The sequence below is a fragment of the Octodon degus genome, unplaced genomic scaffold, assembly GCF_000260255.1.
Source record: "Octodon degus isolate 3935 unplaced genomic scaffold, OctDeg1.0 scaffold00016, whole genome shotgun sequence".
Taxonomy (NCBI): Eukaryota; Metazoa; Chordata; class Mammalia; order Rodentia; family Octodontidae; genus Octodon; species Octodon degus.
In genome coordinates, this window is record NW_004524592.1 from 21,979,009 (window position 1) to 21,993,988 (window position 14,980).

General features: G+C 44.6%; 1 protein-coding gene across 1 annotated transcript; it reads right to left on the reverse strand.

Annotated features, from left to right (window-relative positions):
* Positions 1-1,457: 1,457 nt before the first annotated feature.
* Ostc (oligosaccharyltransferase complex non-catalytic subunit) lies at positions 1,458-12,659 on the reverse strand. The gene is made up of 4 exons (XM_004626685.3): positions 12,459-12,659; positions 8,663-8,756; positions 6,551-6,748; positions 1,458-1,785 (listed from the first exon to the last, which is right to left on the reverse strand). Exons 1-4 carry the CDS (start codon positions 12,595-12,597, stop codon positions 1,767-1,769), a joined length of 450 nt encoding a protein of 149 aa, XP_004626742.1. The 5' UTR covers positions 12,598-12,659; the 3' UTR covers positions 1,458-1,766.
* Between the last annotated feature and the right edge of the window lie 2,321 nt (positions 12,660-14,980).

Genomic DNA, 14,980 nt, shown 5'->3' on the forward strand with positions numbered 1-14,980 from the left:
GAATGTATGCCATGTGTTAATTATTGAAACTGTCCTACCAATTTGATTTGAAACTGTCTCATTGCTATTTGTTTCTCAATAAAATTATTTTTTAAAAAAATCCGTAGGACTTTAAAGCTAGACCAAACCTCAATAGCGCCACCTGTTGGAACCTCTCGGGAACTGCTCACCCGAAGGAGGGAAAGCACTTTTGGACCCAGGTGACCTTTTCATTAGCTTCTAATTTGAGCAAGGTTTTCTAATGTGGTCAAATAACCAAAATTAATACCAAACCACACGTTACAATGGATAAGCACCTGCAGTCTGTCTCCCCTTCTCAGAGTTTCAGAGTACAGCAAACAGGTCTCTCCATCTCCAGCCCCGACTGTTTCTTACGTTGCTCCCTTCTTTTCTTAGGATTGCAGGCATCTGACAGTTTATTCACACCTTTCACCTGCTGATCAGGAAATGTAAGGCCCAGGGGGCAGAGCTATTATTTATCTGATTCACTGTTCCTACACTGCAAGGCAGCTTAGAGCAAAGAAGTTTCTTAGTGTTAGAACAAGCGACTCAACTCCAAATGAACTCCAAGTAGGTCCTCTTTGCAGGAGGCATGGGAAGGCCGGCCTGGAAGTCACTGTGCCCTAAAGACCTTAGGTAGGAACAGCTGAGCCAGTTGTTAGAGCACAGACTCCGCAGGTTGGGAATGGAGGCCGAGGCGGGGCCAGCACCCATTTCCACTGCACTCAGAACATGCAGCTACGGAGGACAAGCTGCAGGGGGCCCGTACCAGCCCCCATCACAGCCACTGTGCCCAACACCTCCTGCCACTGGGGCTTAATACTCAACTCCTGAAGCATGGGAGCAGCGAGGTTTATTTGCATTGGGGGAGCACTGCCGCAGGGGCCAGGCACCTCCATCACCCCCAACTTTTTTGGCAGAACCGGGGATTGAACTCAGGCCCTTGCGCTTGCTCGGGAAGCGTGTATTCCACTGAGCCATCTCCCCGGCCCCCACCCCCAGCTCCAGCTTCTAAAGGCACAGCAGGACAGCTCCATAATCCCATGGCCTTCCAAACCGCCCCCCTCCCCGAGCACAAGGCTCTTGGGGACATCCTGACACAGACACGGGCTAGGCCAGCGCCTGCACACTCGCAGGGATGTGGAGTTGCTACCTACAAGGCATCCTGCCAAGAGCACCGCAGGCTCCCAAAGCACAGACAGAAGGTCCCAAGGCAGGCTGGATGACATACACACCAAAGGTTAAGGCAATGCCAGCTAAAAACAGAAAAGGTGTGAACTAGAAAGTATCACCACTCCTCTCACCCATCCTACTGTGCAGGAAGCAGTCTGCACGCGGCCTGAGACATGTGTGATCACACCGCTGGCTGCAGGCAGAGCACCGTCACAGCGACCACCACCGAATCCGCTTCCTGACCTTATATTAATTCCGGGAAATCAGAAACAGCATCTCCAAAATGCTGAGTGCATTGTAAAAAATAACCACTTTATTCAATATTACAGTTTCAGTATTTTTTCTTTAACAAGTGAAAGAGAAGAAAATGCCACTTAACATCACATCAGAATGGACCAGCAGGAAAAAAATACTGCGATAAACTTGTCTCTGGTATCAAAAACTTCAGTCCGAGCTGTAGGTGTCCCCTGCGTCTTCACCTGGTACTTCTTGCTGCTGTTCTTCACTCTTCCCCTGTTCCACAGGAGAGGACTGGTACAGCTTTTGTGGCTTCATACCCGGGAGCAAATCTCTTGGTTTCTTCTCCGAAGGCACTAACCCATCAGGTAGCCCCTGCCCAAACAGTCATACACACAGAAAGTGAAAAGGAAGCAAATCTTAACATGACCAAATTTTAAGCTGAATCAAGGAACAAGCCAAAAATGTAACTGTGATTTCTTATGGCCATTTATGTTTCTTATCTTTCCCCCTTCACTCAACACCTAAGTACTAGGACTCAGCTCTATCACTCTTCTCCCTCAAGGAGATAAAGTTACAAAGCAAATACAATGGTTGAACAAATACACAGCGAATGTCTCCATTTTAAGAAGTTTATTAGGAGGGGCCGGGGAGATGGCTCAGTAGAATAAGTGCTTCCCTGACAAGCGCAAGGGCCTGAGTTCAATCCCTGGTTCCACAAAAAAAAAAAAAAAAGGCGAAGTTTATTAAGGCTGACTGTAGTAGCACACTCCTGTAATCCTAGCACTCAGGAGGCTGGGACAAGAGGATCACTGTGAATTTGAGGCCAGCCTGAGTTACACAGCAAGTTTAAGGCCAGCCTGAACTACTAGGTAGACACTCTATCTCAAAAGAAAAAGAAATTTGTTACAATAAAAGATACACTGACATGAATTGCTCTTAAAATCCTCCCCTTGATACAACACACTCATCCTTCTTGCCAATTTCAGAAGCAGTTCTAAAGTCCGCTTTCTCAAGTGTCTTTACAAAATGTGCTAAAAAATGCAGCATCATTGAAGGGTCATAAAAATATGACCCTGTAGTCGTCCTCCACCTTAGTTACCAGTCTGGCACTGCGGGACTTCTGGATCCTCCCCAAAGCAAAAATGGCCACAAAAAACCATTCTGAATGGATTCAGGACATTGAGGCAGCCTGGACGGCGCAACTCAAGACACTCAGAAATGACCACAGCTGCTGCTGATAGTGGCCAGAACCGGGACACGTGCATCAGAAGGCAGGGGAGTACCTCAAAGGGGTGATGGCAATGTGTCTTTTACTGTAATAAATTTCCTATAGCAACCTTTCTGTATTTCTCATTTGAGGATCTGAAAGCACTTTATTCCTCATTAGGACATAGCTGCTCTTCCTAGCACTCACACTCACCACTGGGAACTTGTACAAACAATCAATTTTCCATCACACCTCTTATGCTAAAAAAAAAACCACAGAAATAATAAAAAGGTAGAGAAAAAAATGTTATACAAGGGTTAAGAATCAGGCAGCCTGGTATGATGGTACAATCCCAGCACTTGAGAGGCTAAGGCAGGAAGACTGCTTCAAGTTTGAGGCCAGACTGGCTACACGGTGGCCAGCCTGAATTATATAGCAAGATTCCGTCTTACAAAAACAAAAAAAAAAAATTTAATAAAAAAAAAAAAAAAAAAAATGGGGGCCAGGGAGATGGCTCAGTAGAATAAGCACTTGCCTGGCAAGCACAAGGGCCTGAGTTCAATTCCCGATTCCACCAAAAAAAAAAAAAAATTTCAGTGCCCCTGGGAATCTCAGAATTACAACCACCAAAGCTCTGTATGGAAAGAAATGGTTCTGGGCACTTAACAGCCCGAATCACCAGAGAAAGCAGAGGATGAGGAGAGACTCCTGACCAGGGGCCTTTGGGTTCTCACGACAGCGCAGGGCCGGCTGCATCCCCCACTCTCTCAGGAAACACCAGTGCGGCCAGGGCTACAAGACGACAACGAGGGCCCCTTTTGTTGGGCACCTAAGAGCACAAGTGCCAGCCACATCTTGTTAAGTGAAAGCAGTAAACTTGGTGTTAGAGGTCCTGCCTTTCCTTTGATAAATCCTTGTGATCTACTACAAATCCACAGGATCTGAGAAAAAGCAGAAGCGCACAGAATGTGGGCATTGGCTCAGAGTTTTCACACGGTGCCACCTGGGCTGGAGGCTTGAGCGTGCCCAGATTGGGGAACCCTACACCCCTGGGAGACAGAGTCCTGGGCAGCACTGGGCAGCCTGCGTGGGCAGCCACTCTCCGTCATCGGCTCACACTCCCATCAGCCTCCACTCTCCTTCTGTAGGACAGGACTTGAAAAAGCCTCCTTCAGTGCTGGCAGAGGCACACACAGGGCCTGCTCCCCTTCCTTCCAGCTGGAAGCACACTCACTGGCACCATGGATCCAGATCCAGGGTAGCAATGCCCTGCCAAGCACAGGCCCAACCCGCTTCGACAGAGCCTTGCCTTCCGGAGCACGCTCACCCGACCTCAGCGCCCCACACTTCTTGCTCCCCCTGCCTGGAGGAACACGCCAACCTGTGCACCCATGTGAATTCCCTGTTTATAGGAGACTTTCATAGCTAAGCTGCCCAGCTCCAGGTCTCCAGCAGGCATCCTCCACATCCACACCAGGCACAACAGGCAGGCACTCTGCAGATAGCTGACCCTGGTGGAAGCCTCCCCTGCGGCCTATGAGTGCATGCTCTGGACCTCTATCCTGTCCAGGTCCCACTCGGGGCTCTTGCCCAGATCCACTGTGTGGCTACTTAATTACTGAAGCCCACAGGTCACTGTCAAACTACACCAAGATGGAAAAGAATAAACTGATACATCCTATTCCAAGCTCCTAGAGTGGAGTGGAATGGTACATGACTGTAATCCCAGCACTTGGGAGGCTGAGGCAGGAGGATCTTTGTGAGTCTGAGATAAGCCTGGGATACAAAGTAAGCTCAAGTCCTGCCTGATGAGACCTTGTCTCAAAACAACAACAAAATAATAATAATGCCTATTCCAAGGTGCTACACCAACATTCAGTCCTACGTTCCAAAATACTGAGAGGATGCTAAGGAGTATTATGCTTAAAGAGTGAATGTGCGAGAAAAAGAGCAAGTAAATCGATACCATCTAGTGTTTTCTGGTAGGAAACAAATGTGTTAAAGCCAGGTCCAGTGGCTCATACCTGCAATTCCAGCACTTGATAGACTGAGGAAGAATGTTTCCCATGGGTTCAAGGCCAGCCTGGGCTACATACATAAGACTCTTTCAAAAAACCAAACACAAAGGATTCTTCTGGAATCATTTGAAACCTTCTTATATAGCCCAGGAAATTTCATAATCTTTAATTATTATATTCAGGCCTGTGATAATTCCACACAAATATTATGGATAAATACAATTATAAAGCCAGGCATGGTGGCACACAGCTGTAATCCCAGTACTCAGAGGCTGAGGCAGGAGGACCAACACAAGTACAAGGCCAGCTTGGGTTACATATGAGTTTAAGGACAGTCTGATCTACGTAGCAAGATGCCATCTCAAAAAACAAAAACAAAACAAAATCATAAAATAAGCACACCAAGAGAAAAGCCATCTCAAAAACCAGAGACAGGAGAAGCCACCGTGAAGATCTTCTATGTAGCCTGTGCTGAACAGTCAAACTGACTGCGTCCTGTGTTTTAAGGCAGGCATCATGCCAGGTCAGCGAAACACAGAAACCGCCCAACATGTGCACTATGTCTTACGCTGCACCACTCCTAAAAAGGTGTGCAAGAGCTAAACCTGTAGCTCAGTGGCAGAATACTCCCAAGCACATGTGAGACCTGGGTTCAATCCCCACCAATATGCTGGAGCAAAACAAACACTCTTCTCATGTACAGCTGAGCGGGACTGCAGGAGCCGGGAAGCAGTCTGCTGAAACACAGACCTCCGCATCCTGCCCCACCACCTAAGCTCAGTAACCTCACTTTCTTCTTTTATGAACACTAACAGTTGATTCATTTAAAACTGTGGCCAGAAGCCAGCCTGAAATACAGAACTCTGAGGATTCTGTTTGTCGTTAAAATAAAAAACACATTAACATTAAAAGGAAGCACATACACCTGCCCATTTAATCTCAACAGGGACTCCCTGGGGTACAGCATTTCTCTGTCTTTAAAGTATCTTCTGGTGAATTCCAGAAGTGAGAATAATACTGTGGTAGGGGAGATTTTTAGTCCATTTACTGCTGCTGCTCTTTGAGTACTGTATAGGTTGAGTGCTCCTCATCTGAAATCTAGGATTGGAAACTGAGCAGTGCATGGCACCACAAATGGAAAATTCCATGCCATGAAACCATGTTTCCTGTATAAAATTATTGAAAATGCTATATAAATTACCTTCAGGCTATGTGTGTGAGACATCTGTGACAGCTGAGAGAGACCGTGTTTGGACTCAGATGCCCCCTCTGCACAAACAGGGCAGAGTTGACATGTGGGCGCTCCTCCCTCCTCCACCCTCAGCACTGCCTTTCTGGTCAGTCCCAGCCTACGGAGCACTCAGTGGCCCGCCTGGTAACCACCCTGCCAGGTACATGAGAGGCTCCTACATTTGGAGCTGTACTCTAGAAGATTAAGGCTTTGAGCCTGGCAGCTAGGGTGTCTCCCTGCCCCCCAACGAGTAAAATCTTGTATCAGAGCTTCATTTTTAGCAGATGGGAGATTCTCATGGCACAGAACATGTGCACGGCTGCTGCAGACAGCAAGTAGAGGAGGGAGAGTGTGGAGCAGGCTCTGGGCTGGCTGCTTCATGGCGGCTCTGTGAGCTCGGCCTCAGATCCCAGCTCTGTTGGCTGCTGGCTTTTTAAACTACCTTCAACAGCAGTGCCTGCATTTCCTCCTGCCCTCACATGGCGAAAGCAGCCGAGGGGACCTACTGATCTCACTGCTGTTGCGGACCAACTTGCAACCTCGAGCAAGTCTTTGGCTCTCCATTTGCATTTTTTCAAAGGAATGGCGAATTCAATCTATGACTCTGTCTTGTCCAAGTAACCTTTACCAGTTTCTAACAGAAGTTAAACTATGCATCACACAAAGTATTTCCCGACTTACGGCAGCTTCATCCTCATGAATACTCTAGCCATGAAGAAGCTCAATAGGACACAGACGAAGCCAATGAACAGAAGAAGAAATCTGTTGAGTTTTGGAATATTTGGTGCGTTGGATCGGTCCAAGATTATGAAGCCTAGCCCTCCCATGGTGAACAGGAAGCTGCTCGCCAGGCCTTCCATGATGTACTGCCCATTTACTCTGCAACAGAAAGACCACGGCAAAAAAGTGAGCATTTCACAAAAATAAATGCATCCCTTTCACTGTATGCTTAAGTGTCTTAGGCGAATTTTTTATTTTTACCCTTAAAACTATAATAAGTATTCTAGATAACCATCTGCTTATGATTTCAAGAAATATTTACTGAGAAATCAGATATCAAACACTACTCCAGTTTCTAGAATACAACAATGAACAACAACAAAAGTATTCATGGAACTATGATTTTTTTTTAAAAAACAAACAAACAAAAAAAAGGTTTAAAAAACCAACACAACTGTCTACATAAAATCATTATGCATATTTTAATTAACTTAAAGGTCAATTATTGGACCAAGGATATAACTCTGCAGGACAGTGCCTGCCTGGCAAGCACAAGGTCCTGAGTTCAACTCCCAGTATCAAAAAAAAGTCAATTATGAGTATGAACTTTTTACCAAGAACTTTAGCTTTTAAAAGTTATTACACTAGGGGCCAGCGAGCTAGCTCAGTGGACTAAGCACCTGCCTAGGCAAACACAGGGACCTGGGTTCAATCACCCACGCCACAGGCCGCACCAGCCTTGTCCCTGGGCACACTGAGCCAGCCACAGAAACCAGTCATGCTGGTGCACACCTGTAATTCCAGCTCTGGGGAGGATGAAAACAGGAGGACCACTAACGTACAAGCTACTTAGTGAAACCCGGTACCAAATACATAGAAAAAAATAAAATAAATTATAGTACTTAAATGTTTATTATCAATTTTAAATTAATTTTGAACTGGTTAGGAATGTTTCTTGAAGTTTTGTCATAGTGAACTTCCTGTTTCCAAGAAAAGTATCTTAAAAACAAATGCTCCTCACTAAGGCCCCGACATCCACAAGAACTCCAGCAACCTATAAACCCTTACAATCATGTGCAAATTGTGGCTATACACACACATATACATGATTTTTCTACACATGTAAAGCTTTTCAAATTTTCAGACTTCAGGGACCCCCCAAAAAAACAACTCCACTAAAAGGACTCTTACAGGTAGGTATTATAAACAACATATAAGATGTAATATACGCACCCTACAAGAGGACAAGAAAGGGCTTGCTCCTATTAAGAGCTCCCATCAGGCTGGGCGTGGCACGGCTGAGATAGGATGCTTCAAGTTCCAGGCTAGCCCAGTCCTCAAATGGGCTTTGGAAAGCAACAGGCTAAGCGCTGCTCAGGGAGCTGCACCACACCAGAATGGTGTTTCCTTGTTGAAACAGAACCTTTTAAGTCTCAAAAATTATAGTGTAATGTGTAATGCAGGGCTTCATTGTCTGTGTTCTTAAATACCCAGAAAACAGATGTCAAAGGCCCAGGGAACCACACATTCTAGAGGCCTGGCTAGAATGTCCAGGGCCCCAGGCTCCATCCCAACACCTGAATACCCTGGGCTTCTTGGTCACTGGTTTGTGTCCCTCTCTCAACTCGGCTACTAAGGCTTGAAAACAGATGTGTAGTATATAATGAACATGCTTAATTCCAATAAAGTTTATAGAAATGAATAAATAGGCCAGTTTGCTGCCCCTCAGAAGAGCCTATAAATGTATTTAAAATGAGACCCTCCTTACACTGCTGATGCGCTGATCACTGTGAAATATCAACTTTCTAGTAAAGAATAAAACACTTGGCTTCCTCTTGTCCCACTGTAGAATTCCACATTTTAAAACAGCTGAGGAGATAGCTCAGTGGTTTAAGTACCTGTCTGGCAAACGCAAGGTCCTAAATTCAATCCCTGGTACCAAAATATAAAAATATTTTTAAAAAATAAAATAAATAAATGCAGATGGGGCCTATGGGTTTATTGTATTTTTAATAAGTAGCCCCACCCCAGAGATACTCATTCCCACCACCAATCATTAAAAAGCTCTTTCACCTGTAGGCCAAGAACGCCACCGGCCTCTGATGCCCATGCTCATCTGTCATGGAGCCGACACTGGGCGGCTCCACAATAACATCATAAATTATTCCTGCAAGAGATAAGAGTACCCGTCAGTCTGGCTTCCCAAATTTTAAAAATGGAATTATAGTTTTCATTGTCTCTACAAGGACATTTACATTTAAAATGGGGCTACTTCTATTATATTCCACAGGCAAATGTGGTCCAACTAACCTGTGCTTTGATGAGCCATTCAGACATGCAACTCCATGTTTCAGAATGACTTCCAAAATAATCCTACCTCTGAGATACCAGTTTCATGAAGGAAATATATTCACTAATATCACTAATACTCAATAAGGACTCTAAAAGGGAGTTTTAACATTAAAGGCTCTCCCTCCCTTCAATACTACTCCACTACTCTTGGACTTGCTTCTATAACCTGACAGATGACTACAACATAGAGAAACTTTCTTGCTTAAACACAAAACAAGGAGACCTTTTTAAAACCCATCATCTGGCAGTCTGGCAACCTAGCAATTCACCAATCACCAGTGAATGGTAAGGCCACTGTACAATGTGTCACATGATCACTAATATTCCTCTCTACTGACATTCTGACAGTCTCCAACACCCTCCTTTCCAGCTTTTCTTTTTGTTTTTGTTTTTTATTTCACACAAGGTCTTACTATTGTAGCTCAGACCAGCCTTGGGCTCACTACAGAGCCCAGGCCGGCCTTGGACTCTCTGGTAATCCTCCTGCCTCAGCCTCCCAGAGTGCTGGGTTTGCTAGGGTTACAGGTACACACCACCTCACCCAGTTTCTTCCAACTTTCCTTAAACATAGCAGGCTTGTGTCTCCCTCACTCCAGCCTGAGAAAATAAACACACAGTAACTGCATCATCTTCCCAGCTAAGGGACAAACCCCAAGTGCCTGCTTTCCACTCAGGGACAATAGGAGTTCCTCTCTGTCAAGCACAGCAGTGCTTATCTGTAACCCCAGCAATCTGGAGGCTGAGGCAGGAGGATTGCAGGTTGGAGGCCCACAGTGGGCAAGTAGAGGAGACCCTGTCTTGAAATACTTCAAAAAGGGCTGGCAAGACAACTCAGTGCAAAGGTCTTGGGCTCAACCCACAGTATTCACCCCACCAAAGAAAAAGGAAAAGAAGAAAAAGAAAAATAAGACTTCTCCTGCCACTGTGGGGTCCCTTCTGCAACGATAAAAAGGCCACTCTCTCCTGCCCTCTCAGGGATTTTATCCTTCTCCATACCTCTTCTCTCTCCTGTCTTTTCAGGTCCTCCTTCCCCTGTTGACTTCAGAGACTCCTAACATCCAGTTTCTATGCTTCCTTCTAAAGATACCCAGACTTGTTTCTGGCAAAATTGAAGCAAGCTTGCCTTTCCTTAATTACCTCATTCCAAGCAGCTTCTCCCTCGCTCCTGCTAGATCACCAATGACCTCCATGTGGTCAAGTTCAGTGGACACTTTCTCACGCAAGGAGTCTTCCCAGCATCTCAAGCTGGTTTACTTACCCAAATGTTTAAAAATCACCCTCCTCTTAGAGCTTTTATGACACTTCTCTCTCATGTTTTCCAGCTACCTCTCTAGCTGAACCTCTTAATATGAAACCATGAAGAGTTCTATAAAACCATTAAGCCAGAGTCCCTCCAGCCTTGGTCTGTACCATTCTCTATTTGCTCCCTAATTAAACTCCCAGGGTTTTAACTCTAGGTGTCATCAATTCACAATGTACAAAGGTTTCTCAACTTACATGAGCACCAGTACTGCTGAGTAAAAGCTCCTAAGAACAATCTGCCTGTGCTCTTCAGCATCTGACTTAGAGGGTTCAGGAAATACTCAAGTAACCAAAAGGACCTCTGTTCTCAGTTCTAGACTCGCGAGTATAAACTTCACAGAGCCAACTAATTATAACCTCAAGTGACCTCTGGTCCTCTATTTCCTACCAAAAAAAGTTTCTTCAATCTCAGAATAAAGGGACACTCTCACTTACAGGCTGCAATCAGGAAGAGTCCTTCTTAGTGTGCCTGCAACCTATCAAACCTACTGCATCAATTCCAACACACTTTCACTATGTGACCCTTTGTCCTGCTGCCACCTAAGCCACAAGAGTTTAAGTCAACCACAAAATCCACCTATCTGTCTCTTGGTTCCGCTCTTGTCCACACTTTTCCCTCTGTGACCCTACACTACCCCTTCTAATCTTGCAGATCTGGACTTTCATGTCACTATCTCAAGAACGACATCCTAATTAAAATGACATTCCTAATTCTATTTTTCCATAATCTCTTATTCTTTTCCTTCACTCTTAACTGTGACCATTTGAAATGGTAAAAGTTTTGCAATACTACTATATCTCTAGTGTAGCAATGTAAGATTTAGGAGACAAGATGTCTATGTTTTCACTGAGAGAAGCTTGGTTATGGTTATATTTGTTATTTCTTAATGAAACATTGCTTATTTAAGAAAGTACACTCAGCTTTGTGTTATTTGTTCTGAGACAGGGTCTCACTATGTAGTTCAGCCTGGTGAACTCCCTATGTAGCCCGGCTGGCCTGGAACTCACACTGTTGCTTTTCCCTGAGGTTCCAGAGGGCTGGGATCACAAGTGTACACCACCATGCCAGGCGTCACTCCCAGTTTTTACAAGACTCCTTTCCAACAGCCAAACTGATTACTTGTAACAGACTTCACCACTGCTAAAAGGTGTCCTTTCTACACAACGCTCCCCCCCCCCATGGCTAGCTTTGAGAATCTCCCCATAATAAAGGGGCCAGAAGGGAAACTTCCGGCTTCCAGCAAAGGCTCTGACTCCAAAGGAATAAGGGTCACAGGAAAGGTATTTGCAGAAGACTGTACTATTCATTCAAAGCAAAGCCACGTGCTTTCAAATTTCATTTATTCAGCAGTCGCTCTTAATGTCTTGTGCAAGTGTTAATGGTAATGTAATATCTTTGAATGAACACAAGGTATCACTATTCTAGAAGGGGGCGAAGGGTTAAAAAAAAAAGCAGAACCACTTCTGCTAATCTGTAAAACTTTAAGTTCGTCTTCTCTAAACCAAGACCACTGCTTTGCAAAATGTAAAAGTACAGTATCACGATCCTGAGCATGTCTTGGAATTAAGGTTGGAATGGCTGGTGGCTCAGAAAGCCTGCACCAGACTGCCAACTCAGCAGCGAACCGGGCGACGCCCCTTTTCAAATTTTTACTTAAAGAGGACAAGATACAATGATATTTAAGAATTGTTTAATAGTAAGGCTGACTTGGGTCTTTAAAAAAAAATTCTACCCTCTAAAAGACAATACCTTCTGCAAATCTCATCTCCAATTTTAATACGTTATTAAAACTGTGATTTCGCAAAATTCTATTCCGATTTACTGAGGTTCACACCACAAGCAACGAGAGCCTCAGGTGTGAGCTCGCAGCCACCTCAGGCCTGTCAGATCCCTCCCAAGGCTGCAGAGCCGGCGGACAAGAAGTCAGCGCGCCCCGCACGCCGCGGAGCAGCAGGCCGTGCAAGCAGCCCGAGAGCACGCCTGACTTTTCCAAGACCTCGGGAGACGGGAGGATGAATGGGTCGTGAAAACACAATGACTGAGGCTCGGGAAACAGCTACAGCTCTGTGACAGCACGCCACGAGGGCTGGCCAGGCGGAGGAGGTAGCACGCGAGCGCTCTCCAGGGCACGCGAACCCGGGCGAACACCCGGGACCCTCGGCCAGGACCGGACGAGCGCCGCGCCCGGCCTGGCCCGGCCCGGCCTCCCGTTACCTCCGGTGATGAGGAAGTAGGACACCACCACCAGGGCATACACCGTCATAGCGGACGGCATGTGCACCCATGGCGGCTTCTTCAGCTTCAGGTTGGGACATTCGAGAACTAGGAACGGGACGCGGTACAAAGTCTCCATGTCCGCGGCCGCAGCGCCTGCCCGGGCCTCCTGCCCCACGCGCAGCCGGAAGCCGGCCCGCCCTCTTCACGGCCCGCGCATTCGCGAGCCAGCAACAGGCAGGTCCGTGAAGCTCAGGAGTGGCTCTATACTAATCGTAGAAAAAATAGAGCACCAACTTAGAATAGTTAAATAGCATAATGCATTCTATACATTAATTATACCTTTAAAGTTAAATTGGAAGAGAGAGCTTGGTTGTGTGGCAATAGCTAGGCCTGCTATTATACACCTTCAAGGACCTGAGAGGTCTCAGACGTGGCTAAACCAGAGGAGCGGTGGTAACCGGATCTAACTGAGCCCCGCCCCATTTGCTGACGCCAGACATGGAAGCTGATTGGACACCAGCTTCTCCAGGTTCTGGGAGCTGGTGAATGAATGGAGACTTTTGCAAAGGTTCTTTGAGAAACCCCTAGGTCGCTGAACTTTTATCCTCCTTTCTTTAAGGATAATAACAGCAAGAACAATTGTTAAAAAATACTACGATAATATGTTATCAATAAGATTAAACCAGGTCAGACAGACATTTTTGGCTTGAGACACGTTATTGAGTTGATATATATATATATATATATATATATATATATATATATTTTTTTTTTTTTTTTGTTATTTTGTTAATAAGCAATGTGCCATAGATTTTTACTAGATGCTACGAATGTTTTGCACTTTTAAACTGGTCAAGCAATGGCCGTGAGTCATACACATGACTGACACTGACAAAAGATCTACAAACTGAGGTACAGGGTTTCAGGGTAAGTCCTGAGGGGATTTGACTGACCTTGTCAGATACAAAAGTTACATTTTTTGTTATATAGGTCTTGTTTTATCTTGGTCTTAACCATCCAGCAGAAAAGTATAAAATCGAAGTATAAAAAGTAGAGCCATATTAATATGCTGAGCTGTAAAAGGTTCAAGTCAACAACTTCTGACACTGCCAGTCTTGCGGATAACGCACTACTATTATGGACTACTGGATTATGTTGGATTACTCTGCTGAATTCATGCACCTACAATATATGAATGGCAATGGAATACACATCTCTGACAAAAGTAAACAAAAAAGGGGATATAAATGGACCATTTTGTAGTGGAAATATATATATATATATATATATATACAAAATAGCATAAATATACAGCTACTTCCTCTTAGTTCAATGAGAAGAAGGTTTTAATTAACAGTGTTTAGAGAAAATATCATGTCTGCATCTTGTACTAGGAATAACTATTACAAAAACAATATGCAATATATTAATTGTTGTAACTGTACTACTCGCCTGTTTTGAAACTATGTCATTGTTACTTCTTTTTCAATGAAACTATTAAAATATAAAAAATGTTTGCACTTTTAATCAGTTCATAACTCAATTATTGAGAAATGATTTGAACACCTATACCATGATAAAAGAAATCACAGGCAACCAAAAAGTTGACAAAAGAGACTTTGTCATTTCTAAAGGGTGGATGCTCTGTAACAAGTGAGATACTCCCTCTAAGGTAAAGGCTATTTGTTGCATCTGACTGGGTGGTTTTTGTTTTTGTTTTTGTTTTTTTTTCACTAAGAAAAATAAACAGTGCTTATAGAACCATTTTGGGGATTTTGGAGGCAACATATACATCATTTAGTGATTCTATATTGACTTATTTACTAAGTAATACAATAAACTACTAGTTTTGAGTGGCAACTACAACATAAATGGCTCTTGGCACTTGGGCCATTTGACTTACCAGATCCCATACAGAGAAGGATGTCAATGGACTTTATGACAGCACCAGTAGATGAACCACTGCACAAACCTCTAAGCCTTTGGAACAAACCTGTGCCATCCTGTAGTTTCTGACTTGCTACTGAGCCTTAATGGACACTACTGACCATGTCCACCAAGTTTCCATAAAATCTGAATTATCTATCTGATTTGGTATTGTGGTTAATAACCTATCAACTCATAATAAATGTTGGTATCCATAGCAGTATTCCATCATCAAATGAGAGTGCTGTGTACAAGAACAAGTAGGGATTAAAGGTATACATAAGCTGTATGTCCAACAGCTCAGTTGGACATGGCCTCCATTGCCTCTTCTCTCCCAGCCTATATATATACCAGAAGAGGAGAGAGAGCTCAAGGGGTCTTCTGCATTCTGTCTGGCATTGCAGCCGCGGACATGAAGACTTTGTATCACATTCCATTCCTAGTTCTCGAATGTCCCAACCTGAAGCTGAAGAAGCCGCCATAGGTGCACATGCCGTCTGCTATGACGGTGTATGCTCTGGCGGTGGTTGTCCTACTTCCTCATCACCAGAGGTAATGGGAGGCCGGTCCAGGCATATATATATATATATATA